We start from the raw sequence: 12535 nt of genomic DNA on the forward strand, positions 1-12535 counted from the left end.
ATGGTAAAGTGTTGTTCTGTGAAAGGAGTGATAAGTTGTATGCAATGCACAGTCAAGGGCCCTATTCCTACCAGACAGCAGTGGGTAAAACATGGATGAAATACATGTGATGCTGAGCAGGCCAAATCCCTGTAACAGTGATAGTGTGTGAAGGCAGTGGTAGGGGCTGGTGTCGGTAACAGCTAGGATTAGGGTGTTAGAAACGTGTGGCATAGAGGAGATTTCACCCACCTTCCTGCTGGTTCCATTCAGTGAGTTGCACAGCTCAGGGCAATCAGCACACAGCCCCATTCACTGTTGCGCCGACTGTCATAGATAAAAACACATTCAGACGCACTCATGCACTGGCTCTAATGCATGAATGTAAATATGAGTTCCTGCCATTCAGACAACTGGACATGGACATCACAAATGGTCTAACAATTGTCTGTGTCAGCTGCATGATACTATTTTGTTTTTGTTCACACAGATCGTCAACATTTCATTTTCATATGCAGGACCTCGGAAGTCTTTTTTTAGACAAAAAAAAAAACAAGAAAGAAAGCTTTTAACATAGCTTTTCATTTATTTGTAAGTCTTAATAATATTTACATGAGCAGTCATTGAGTAAAAATGTTTTCTATTTAATTTGACCTCTCGGATAATAAAAGGCGACTTCAGAACAAAGAAAAAGGGGGTAGAGTATAAACTGTCACACCCTTGTCTTGGATTGCACGATATTTTTCCAATGTCTTTGGCAAGAGTGTTCATTTGTGCAGTAGGTAGCCTTGGTAACAATAGAAAATATTGCACACTCTTTTCATAAAATAGGTTAAAACATTGTGGTTCACTTGGCTTCGGACAGTTTCTATACAAGTCCATTGGCCTAAAATAGAAAAATCATTTCTTTTGAAAGATAAAAAATAAACTGACAACTCTGTGTTAGACAGAAAAATGCATTTGCTGTAACTGGGGCTCGATGTAAAAGAATTGTAGAAAGAAATGCAAAAATACTGTGTATCAACCTCAGCTCCGTGTATTTGGTTACAGCAGGGACATTGATCTTTTTCGGTGCTGCAGAGCTCTCATACAACCACTCTACGTTAATGGGAAACTTGGGTCAAATGCAAATACTGCAGTTCCCTGTGTCTGGTTTTACTTGAGGACAGCACCCATTGAATAGGGCTCAAAAACACATGAACAATAAGATACAGTAACATCATTTAAGTCACAGTAATGGATTGAAGCTTGTTGAGTCATCATCTGCCTCAAATCTCTCAAAAGTGGTAAAAACAAACTGTACATAAGGATACATGATCCAAATCTATCCACAGGTCAATATTCTAACTATTATCAAGGTTTAAACCAAAGTCTCCATAGGAAACAAGAACAAAGACAAGCAAACGTGATTTTGTTGATTTTTTGCAGTTGATGACATGCACAGAAAAAAGAGAGAAAAATACAAAAAAACTGATTATTATTCTGTGTTAAGTTCCTTAAATGCGTCCTAATCGATCCATCAGGTGGTTAAAACGATGATGAAGGCTCGAGTTGGGCATGAAAGGTCCCCATCAGAGAATGGTAGTTGAGCCATGTTGGTTGGCACTTGGTGTGCCGCTGATGGCGTTGAAGATACCCAAAGAGTCAGACAGAGTACTCCTTGTACCGTCCTCCACTGGGTTTATCTAGAAGAAAGAGATATTTCCTCTTTTTCTATTTTTAAACAGTATTAAAAAAAAACTATTTAAACAGCTGTTTAAAAGATATTTTAATACTAGCTACAAGACATGCTATTAATATTTTTAATTTCTTTCAGTGTGTGTGTGTGTGCGTCTGTGCTTGTTTTTCCATATTCATGAGGTCCAACAACAAGGTGCCCACTATACTTGTGAGTTCCGATGTGTTTTATGGGGACAAAATGGTGATCCCTACATGTTTAAAGGGATTTTTGAGGGTCAAAGCTTTGTTTTATAGGTAGGATTAGAAATTCAGCTGTGATAGTTTAAGGTGATGGGCTTAAGGAATGCATTACTGGATCAACACAAAGATAGAAATACAAGTTTGTTTGTGTGTGAGTGAGAGAGAGAGAGAGATTAATGAATTAGCATATTTTGGGAAAAAAAAGAAGCCATGTCCTTATTATTTCTACATAACAGCTTTATAAAATGACAATGGTATTACCCTCCAATCTGCTCAGGCAAGCACAAAGACAAAGAGAGCAGGAGATAAGATAAATGGTTAGTAAGTGAGCAGAAGATCGCAGAGAATAAAGACATCTAACAACTTGAAATAGAGAAGAATGCACAGCTTTAAATAACAACTTGTGAAATATTGGGTAAATATTCTACCAAAGCATCTTTTTTTGGCATTTAAATGATTTTTAGAATCCCAAATGTTACCTTAACACTGCCGAATAACCCATGTTACACACTCTAAATCTCCTATGACATAGTTTGTTAAAAGTTTTTGTTTTTGTTCAGCTTCAAAAAGGTCAACTTCAGAAATCATTAACTTTTCATCCTAAATAATTCTTGACAGAGATGCTTAAATGTTCCCTAACTGACAGCTCAACTCAATGACACTCTTCATGGGTTCCTAATGAGAAAAGTGGTGTAATAGCATACTGTATACTGTGCATTTCTACAGCTGACATGATATCACTGAATAAAAGCACATATTGGCATTTCTAGTGTTCTCACCTGTTCATGCATGATGTTTGACAGCTCCCTGGTCAGGTCTCTGTAGTTGGCCTTCATCTCATCATGATACTCTTGCTGGTCTTCCTTAATCAGTCGCTCGTTTACCCCAAGCGCATGACCACAGGCATCCACAAACTGCCTGAAGATGGATGCAGAAGCACTTTAACACTACTTGTAAACTTATGTGTCTATACATGTCTAAATATGTTTATACACTGCGTGTGTTGGATACTTCTGGAGAGCTCTAAAATGGACTAGTTACAAACCACATTTGGAGAAAAGTTTTTTATTTTTTTATTTTATCTATAACTTGTTAATTTGTCTGAGCATTCATATAAAATAAAGAAGTAAAAGAGAACCTTTCAAACTTGGTTTCATTCTTGGTGTACAAGAGTTACGTTTCTCACCAGTTTGTGATCATCATTAAAGGATTATTCTCTTTGTTTCTGTCGAATTGTGTTTATGTAACAACAGTAGCTTTACCTACAGTTACATCAAGCAGATCTTTTTTTTTTCCAAAGTGACTTACAAGCTCACTTACAAGCTGCTTTGACCTAATCTTTTATTCAAAAGTTGTTGTTTATCACGTTCCAAGAACATGCATGGACAGTGGTTGGTCTGTTCATGTCACTGGCAAATTACACTCGGCCGACTGTAAGTCCAGATAAATATGAACTATTTCCAGAGATCAGGGCTTGTTCTGATGGAACAAAACTTAATAGCAATACACTTGTTGACTCTACCTGTGCAAATTTCCGATTAGGTCACATAAACTTGAAACAACAAAGCTGTGAAATGCACAATGGACCATGGACTGTGTTATAATTAAACATTTTGTTATATGCAAGGGCTTCTGCCTGTTCTCTGTACCTGAAGACCTCTTTTAGCTGTTTAACCTTGTTGTCTGGGTATTTCTTGGCACTGCTGTCATCCAGAAAGGCTCTGGCATAGGCGAGAGGACCTGCGTTTACCTAGAAAACAACTGGGGGTCAATCGATTTAAAGGCTTTTAAATCAAACACGTGAATCTTATAAAGTCTACTATACCTGAACACTGATGCTCCCCTGCAGTTTGAGCTGCAGGCGGATCATGTCCACCTCAGAGGCCGAGCACAGAAGTCGCAGTTCAGCCACTTTAGCGCTCATCTCATCTATAGCCACCTCTATCGGGCTCAGGTCGGTCTGATGTTGGTACATGACTGCTATACGCTTCTTTACATAAGGGAAACAGTGGGTGGCTGGGTGGACAGGGTCGAGACAGAAAAAGCATGGTGTTAGTCAGCAAGAACATACTGGTATCATCTTTGACAGTGTGACAACTAAATGCTTCTAAGACACATTGTATTCTGTCTAGTTGTGTTTCCGTGGCAACATTCGTAACACTGATGTTAAACGTGATCCACTGTAAATGTAAACAGTCTCAAGTGAGGTTTTCCCACAGCCAAGTCATTATCAGTCAGTATGATTGTTAACAAGACAAGATAACACTTGAACCTTGGGATGAAGTAGATAGAACGGTAATAAACATCACCTTATCTGACTAAGTGTAAAGTGAGATAGCCGGAATTCTGCAATCAACAACAACAAACAACAAGGAAGGTATTCCTGTTCTCCGAATCCCGACTTTGCTAACTCACCGTAGTACTTTTCTGATGTACTGAAGAACCCGACCTCTTACTTTAGTGATTCACGGAGTTTACTTTGAAACTACATTTTTAAGAATGCAATCAGTTAAAATGTGTTCATATTTGACAATCGCCTTTTTTGTAGCAACAAAAGAAAACTAATAGCATCAAATCAATAAATAAATAAAAAGTTAAATCCCAGAGGGATTTACACCATTTCTGTTTTACTGCCACTCATCGGCAGGTATTGGCAGGTATCCATTGGATATTTATCTTAGTGTTCTCGTGTACCCAAAGTATTCACAAAGATAACTGAGAGGACAGAATTTATATCTTCACAATATCAACATTAAATCTATTTTTCTCTGTGACAATCACAAGAGTAATAAAACCGAAAATTGTTGTTAGTGAGATGGTGGAGATGCTACTTTTCATTTAAAGGAATAGGTATGATTAGCTACTTGACCTCTGGACAATGTAACTACCATATTCACACAAACTTGCATTTTGTCATCTTTATTACCACACACAGGTGATAAGACTTATTTTGGTTAATTATTCTACATTAACACCACGTGACTTCCTCTCCTTTTAAACAAAAAAAATACTGTTATCAGTGTAGGACATACTGGTAAGAACAGTACGCCGTTTGCACTGCTCCTCCACTCCTCCCTGCTTCTTGCCCGATACTGTGAATGGCGTCTCAAAAACGAAGCGCCTGATGTTGTGGCTTTTCTCAAAGTCAGTCTTCCTGTCCTCCAGCTCTTTGTCATCTAGGTAGGGTGTGACATGAGTCACCTGGATGTAGGCATACTTCGAGTCTAGGTCCTTGGGGTTTACCTGTGGGGTTAGAAGGGGAAAATATGTCGATTTAAAGGTGCTGAATACAGCTAGTGTTTGAAAAACTGTTTATTTCATTTAGGGAAAGATGAATCAACTTTTTTGCTGAGAGTTCAATAGGAAAAAAAAGTCTCTGTCTTCTGAGCTTGCTAAAATCAGCTTGACTTTGCACTGAGAACAATAAATAAATGGAATAAAATTGTGACTTTCTAGGCTCAGCTTCATCTGACAAAAATCACCATCCACTTAAGTTAAAGAAAGTATTTCTGCAGTGAGTTTGGCTCTATTTACAAGTACGATGACCGCTCAGTGAGAAGGTAAGACTTGTCTTGAACGTTTTCTCTAAGTTACAGACTTCCATCAGCTGTCACACAACGTCAGCTGTCTCCATGCACTATACACAACAAGCTGTCAGAAACTTGTCTTACAAACACCATCGTCTGGTTGCAACATACCCTTATTGTCACACAGACACACATGAATATAATCCCACCTTGCCAGAGTCCTGAATGATCTTGACATTCTCCTGTCCAAATTTGTCAGAGTAGAGCTTCAGAAGTCTCTGGGAAATTTCAGACAGTGGAGTGAACTTGGGCTCCTTATAGATGTATTCCTTTCCGTCCTCATCCTCAAAAAAGCCCTGCAGCAGATGTTCAAAAACTTCAAATACTTTTCAACTTCAAATACTTCTCACGACAAAATTATTCAGGGAAAAAAAATAACAAAGAAAAAACACCAAAGTATACAGGCAACACTCAAACAGAAAGCAGCAGTGGGGAGGTTGAAGTGTCAAAGATGTAGATAGAATTCAACTAAATAACCCCTCTTTCATCCTCCTACTCCATGCAACTTGAAGAAACAATGGTTATAAAATAATAAACGCCTTCTCAAGAGCCAGTGTTCGGTTTGACCTTTTTCTGTGCTACATCAGGGACAAAACAATTAAACATGATGGACTGCATGGAAGAAAACAGTTGCTCTCTTGACATAAATTGCTCACTCTCATCTCAAGATTCTTTAAAAATAAAGATAGATTTTAAAATCATATTGCGTTTCTGCAAATAAATCTCCCTCAACCATACAAAGCAGAACTTTGAGTAAACTGTTACAGTCAAGGAAAGAGACACTAAATAAATGAAAGGTTAGAAAAACGTTCATGCGTGTGTTTGTGGACAACAACACAGATACATGTGGATGGAAATAGGCAATATAATCAGTGGAGGGTAAATGAAGAGGCTTAATGGAGAGATTACGAAGAATCACACATGACTGCAGAAATAAACTCAGTCGGTGTGGGTGTGTCCGTGTATGTGTATGTGTGTGGCAACAAAAACTATAAATGGTGCAAAATCACAGGCAAAACCACCAAAAAAAAAAAAACTACCAGATTTTGTTTTGCTAAGAACATGCAAATGCCAAATCTGCACTCTAAACTGTGCAACTGTTTCGGGAGTCATGCTGATTGCCGACTACTGCAATTATTATGCCACTGTAGATATAAATGTGCGAAATCTATGCCTACTTGGCAGTAGTTTAACAAATACGCATTAATCTAACTTAAAATCTAAAAATGCACAGACACAGGACAGGACGCAGGCCCAATGCACACAGATCTACAGCTAAACACACTTACCGCAGCCTTTGAGGGGGGTGAAAAAGAAGAAACATTTGCATTAAAGAGAAGTGAGGGCACACTCAGCTTCAGAGGTTCATGTGTGTATCAGTACATGGAAATATGCTCAAATCAAGAGAGAAGATGACCTTCATGCTGTTATCAAACATCTGTAAATAGATGTGTGTATTTAACTTTTTCAGAATCTTACCTGTCCAAAAAAGGCCACTCTGAAGTATGTGCCCAGCAATCTCTTGCCAGTATGCATCACCTCCATCACTTTAGTGTAGGCACGGTGGAGGGTATCATACAGGTGTGTCAGTTTCTGTTTGACAAATGTGTAAAACAAGTAGAAGTGAGGAAGTCATTTGAAATGTCAAAGATCATAGAATTAGAAAGATGTGATTAGGCAACATGACAGCCTATTGATAAAAAGTCAAAAGATGATTTTGTTCCAATCTAAATAGTCTGGGAGTGCAGCACTATATTAATTTTTTGTGTGCAAAAAGTCTCATTTTAAAACTTTTTTTCACAGCAATCAGAGCTTGATGACATGCCTTAAAAAAACACCATCCATGTATATATTACGTTGAAAACCTCAGATCCACATCCTGTTTGCAGGCAGGTAAATGTAAGGATAACACTGGTGTATGTAACAATGCCCACTTTGTAGATTACCTCAAAGTCCCTGCGCTGCTCATAAATGGGAATAATGAGCTTATAGACATCGGCAATGAGCTCATAACGCTCCGCCTTCCAGAGGCCATCAGCGCACTCCTCCAGCAGCTCCATCAGCACCTCCTGAACACAGACAAGAACACAGAGAAAATAAATTTAAGCTCCAATAAGCTTTCCCTTCTTCCCTGCAGTCTCAGCTTAGACTAATTTGCTTTGCAAACAGAGACATTGTAAACACTTTGCAAACAGTGATAGTGTTCCTGCAAAAACAGCAGACGTGGTAGGAAACAGATCTATCAACCGCCTCCTTTTTATTAAGGGATGACTCTGAGCCCAGCTCATAAAGAGAAAAGATTTTCAGACAAGATAGAAGGTAAAAGCGCTTTTCATATGTTGACCAACTCATAAAAGTTCAGCCACCGCTGTCATTTTCAGTCACAGGCCTCTGTGTCAACACGGTTCAACTCCTGTTGATGTTTTCTTGATCAAAACACTTCAGTACATCCATGCTGACGCCACTTTTTTCAGATTTTCTCAAGGCAGTTCGTCATTGCTGCCCAGGAACTTCCACAGGTAACAAATGCACCAAGCCCCGTGTCAAAGTCTACAATATTGCAATTTCATCAACAGCTCAATTGATAATCTTTACAGCTTTAAGAGCTGTTCTAAAGGGTAATCACATGACACGTCATTTTGATGAAAAACACATGATAAAAGCTTGAACAACATAAACGACTGGCAGGTACACAAATTACCATGCACAGCATGGAGCATTTAGATAAGACTACAATTAAGTGTCTCACCTCACTGAAGTGAACATCTTGCATCCCTACGTCCTCCATCATGGCCGCCTCCTCGTCAATGTTGGGAGTGATGACACGGAAAGCTGAGCAGCCCTGCCTGAACATACCTATCAGAAAGAATGCACCCAGAGAGATCCAGAACTGAAAATCTTTTTTTTATTATTCAAATTTCACAATAAAACCAATGACCGTTCACACAAAAAAACAAACAGGATTTTTCATAATGAAAATAAATGCTTTAAAAGGCAAGGTTAGGCATGTCTACAGGGACCCTGAACCTGCAATCACCTGTGGGCTGTCACTACAACAGGTTACCTGTGGTAAACTCTGCCACATTATCTGCTTTGATGCATAAAAGACATGGAAGAGTGGATCTTATCTAAAGAATGCCATGTGGGAGACTTTTTAAACACGGAAGCATACAGATGACCCTTGGACCAGCAGGAATGTAGCAGATGAAGGCATATGTTCCTGTGAGCAGGTGTGTATTTTCAATGGGTGTCAAAGTCAAAGTCAAAGTCAAAGTCAAATTTATCTGTATAGCACATTTCATGAACAAAACAATTCAAAGTGCTTTACATAAAATAAAAGCATTGCAGGGGGGAGCGAAAAAAGCATTAAAAATATGCAAAATAATATAAATAGAAAGAAACACAATAAAATAAAATAATTAAAATTAATCAAAATAAGCAACAGTCTTGATAAGTTAAACGATACTGTGCCGATTTCATGCATAGACACATGAGAAAAGAAACTAGATTTAAAAATGTCTACATTTAGTGACAGTTTAATCTCCTCTGGCAGTTTGTTCCACTTGTTTGCAGCATAACAACTAAATGCTGCTTCACCGTGTTTAGTCTGGACTCTGGACTGGACCAGCTGACCTGAGTCCTTGAATCTAAGAGCTCTGCTTTATACTCTCTGAAGATGTGTCAGATGTGAAGATTTTAAAAAGCTTTTTAGCCTCATGGAATATCAGTAGGAAAGGTTACCCCAATAGAAGGAACATATAACATTTCTATAAAGCACAAGATTCATTAATAAGTCATCTCAGTAAAAAAAATTTTTTTATCTGGGAACATTTTCCAGCTAATCAGTTTACGACCTCTGAATTATCTTCCATGGTTTTTATGATTCTGATTGACAAATGGTTATTCATTATAAAAGTGAGATAACCTTTTTAAAACCCACCTTTTCTCCACAAGTATTCAGCCACCAGAGCAGCAACGTGTACGTAGCACATGGCTGCCTGTTGGTGAAGAAGAAAAGTCACAGGATGGAACAACAATGCCTCAGTGAAGTGAAAAGCCAATTATTTGGGAGCTACATGTGGCACATTTACATTTTTAGTGTGAAGAATACCTCAGAAAGATCGCTGTTCTTGTTGTGGATGCGAGCCATGCTGTCCAGCCAAGTCTTGCGGAGCTCGGGGGTGCTGGTATAGGACTTGGCCAAGCTGTACTGGAGGTCCACCAGCATCTCTGGGTCGTTCTCGTGCTCCTTCATCTGCTCTGTGGCCATCAGCACTGTCCTGATGCGTTTGGTTAGGTCCTTTACATCTGAGGGAAATGCTGTATGCTGTAAAGAGCAACAGTGACACAGTAGGCTTATTTGTAATAATAGGCTTACACTTCTGCACGATAATGTCAGGGATTACTCAGAGCTTGTATACAAGCATTAACATGTCCATGGACGAAATCACAATGAGGCATGAAGTTACCTAATTTTAAAACAAGTAATGAGCTCCTAATTTTTGTATTTTTGCTACACTACTGACCAATTTTACTTTTCTCTTTCTGTACATTATGTCTGTTAGTAACAGGTGACAATCTAAGTTTAGAAACATTAAAGCAAAAACTGCTAAAATGTGTTTCAGGACCCCCCCCCCCCCACACACACACACACACACACACACACATACCTTGATGTTCTTGTCACTGTTGGCACAGTTGTTGATGATAGAGAGAGACTGCTGGAAACGGGTACCTCCAATGCCGATGACATCAGCAATCAGCTGACTGACGGCAATTACCACCTGGGGGAATGTAGATGAATAAATAGAATCAACTTTGCACAAAATTACAGAATAGACAAAGAAAAAACCCATGTTGAACAACGAGGTAAACATAAATACCTGCAGGTGTGTTCTCACAAAAGATTTGCGACCTGTGTAGTCAAAGTTGCTCTTCATGAGGAAGTAGAGAAGATGGGCAGCGTCGCTACGGATGGAGCTCAGCTTGGAGTTACAGCACTTGAGGATTTCATAGCAGAGAGAGGCACACATGTCGGCCCGACCGTCAAAGAAGGTACAAGGGAACTGGAGGACATGGAAAAGAAACTTTACGATCATTTTAAGAAATTGGCCTGAAAAAACTGATTCCAGCTTCTCCACTTCCTTCTCTGGTCCAATCATCATGACACCAAATTAGGTGAAACAGAGACCCTGTATTTCACCTTGTAAATGAAGGTCCTGAGTGAGGTGAAGACCTGTTTGAGAGCGGCCTCTGACTGAGGGATCTGCAGGAAGCACAAGTACACCTGGAAAACTTTCTTCATCAGGGGATTGTGACCTAGATCTGAATTCAGTTGGGTCTGAAAACATAGGAGGTACATGTTAATTGATGACCTAACAAAGGTGCATCCTGGAGATTTAGGTTAAATGACTGTTTTTGTTAACACCTTGAATCCCATGATGAAGATGCCGAGTGTGTCCAGCACGGTCAAACAGACCTCTGTGGACACATTGGCCTCCAGCAGGCACTGGCTGTTTACATCCGCTTCTGTATGGGAGTACACTAGAAGCAAAAATCCAAGGTCACCGTTATAAATAAGACTTCATAAGAACAATATCATAACATGTGATCTGTGACTGCTTTGTTGATCATCACCATTGTGTCAGAGACTCTCATCGTTATTGCAGCTGCCGCTGTCTACCAGTAGAGGTCAGTATAATATTGATTCCCATCAAATAAAAATAATTTGAGGCATTATCAGTTCAGGCAAAACTGACAGTTTTCAGCTGTAATCATGTGGTCAGTTCCCCTCAGGATAATTTGGGTCCTCAAATATCTGCTGCAGACTGATTTTGTTCACGTTAGAAGAAACCGTCTTAAAAATAAATGAGCTCTTAATTTTAATAAAGAGAGACATCGACGATGGGCTCCCACATGACTGCTGTATGCTAATTCAGTCTCTGCTAACAAAATTAGTTTCACTTCTTGACTTTCTTCATTTTTTTGCCAGATCTGTCTTTGATTTGTTGATTATCACTCAGATTAAACTGTACTCCCCTTGGCCAAATCAATTGTTTCCTGGTGTTTTTTCTAATGGCATCTGTCTTTTGTGCCTAACTGGGTTTTAACATTTCGCCTGGTTTAATATAGTTCACTCACTGCTTCTTCATGTTTGACCCTTGGCTACAATTTAAGGTTGGATTTCTGGGATTGCACTGTCTTTGGTATCCCATCTTTCACATAAGAATAACTGATTTAATTACAGAAGGTCAAACTTACTGTTATTGATGGTGTGAGCGCTCTCCAGAGCTCCTAGCTGCTGTAGGCGAGCATGCAGGATTCCAGCCCTGTTACGAGACACAGGCAAAGTCAGAGACTTCCTGTCTGCAGCCACAGGTCCTGTGCCCTCCTGGCTCCTATTGGGAAAGGAAAATCATGAACTGTAAGTCTGGCTGTCTTATTGTCATACGGCAGAATAATCAGGACAATGATAAATAATAGTCATTATTACACATTAGTCAGAGCGAGGGGCTTATGTTGTGAAGATGAAAACAGCAGACAAAACACAGCGGATAAATAAGTGGCTGCTATTTATGGGTTATATAGATAAAAGAGACGCATATAAGTGACATGCATTTAATCAAGCAAAGAAACCAACAAAAAATAATCTCTTACCCATGCAGGAAGGGCACAGGGCTGCATCATTACTCACAAAACAACTTGCCAGCAGTGTTACAGATAAGAGAACAAACCAACAGCTGAGGGTTAATTGAATCAGTGAGCTTTAAGATTGGCAATTCTCTGTGTAAGTGTCTATTTCACAGATGAAAAACAGAATTAGTTTCTGTTACTTATTTAATAAGACATATGTGACATCCATAGAAAGACTGACTCTACCTGGCAATGAATCGTTTCCCCATGTATCTGAACTGATGGAGGCAGACTCTGCAGGACAAACATTAGCACATCACAGTGAGGGATCCCCTTATATTCAGGTCAGAGGCTGTTTTCTCTACAAGTTAATACTTCTGGTATAAAATGTGCACTAGCAGAGAAAAACAAAGTCA

General features: G+C 39.2%; 1 protein-coding gene across 5 annotated transcripts in view; it reads right to left on the bottom strand.

Annotated features, from left to right (window-relative positions):
* Window positions 1–545: 545 nt before the first annotated feature.
* dock9b (dedicator of cytokinesis 9b) overlaps window positions 546–12535 on the bottom strand; it is a 57960-nt gene continuing 45970 nt past the window's right edge. For 3 of the 5 annotated variants that reach the window (XM_072386878.1, XM_072386825.1, XM_072386942.1), the window contains 17 exons: window positions 12366–12413; window positions 11748–11884; window positions 10915–11030; window positions 10690–10827; window positions 10370–10552; window positions 10157–10270; window positions 9598–9813; window positions 9427–9484; window positions 8236–8342; window positions 7433–7555; window positions 6966–7079; window positions 5636–5782; window positions 4932–5142; window positions 3725–3915; window positions 3549–3649; window positions 2679–2817; window positions 546–1664 (listed from right to left, as the gene is read on the bottom strand). In XM_072386878.1, the coding sequence (XP_072242979.1) occupies window positions 1551–1664; window positions 2679–2817; window positions 3549–3649; window positions 3725–3915; window positions 4932–5142; window positions 5636–5782; window positions 6966–7079; window positions 7433–7555; window positions 8236–8342; window positions 9427–9484; window positions 9598–9813; window positions 10157–10270; window positions 10370–10552; window positions 10690–10827; window positions 10915–11030; window positions 11748–11884; window positions 12366–12413 (2257 nt within the window). In that variant the 3' untranslated portion in view covers window positions 546–1550. The remainder of the gene's footprint in view (window positions 1665–2678; window positions 2818–3548; window positions 3650–3724; window positions 3916–4931; window positions 5143–5635; window positions 5783–6965; window positions 7080–7432; window positions 7556–8235; window positions 8343–9426; window positions 9485–9597; window positions 9814–10156; window positions 10271–10369; window positions 10553–10689; window positions 10828–10914; window positions 11031–11747; window positions 11885–12365; window positions 12414–12535) is intronic. The other 2 variants (XM_072387009.1, XM_072386826.1) reach the window with 1 other exon arrangement.

The sequence above is a fragment of the Leuresthes tenuis genome, unplaced genomic scaffold (genome assembly GCF_036924035.1).
Source record: "Leuresthes tenuis unplaced genomic scaffold, fLeuTen1.0.hap1 SCAF_1, whole genome shotgun sequence".
NCBI classification, from domain to species: Eukaryota; Metazoa; Chordata; class Actinopteri; order Atheriniformes; family Atherinopsidae; genus Leuresthes; species Leuresthes tenuis.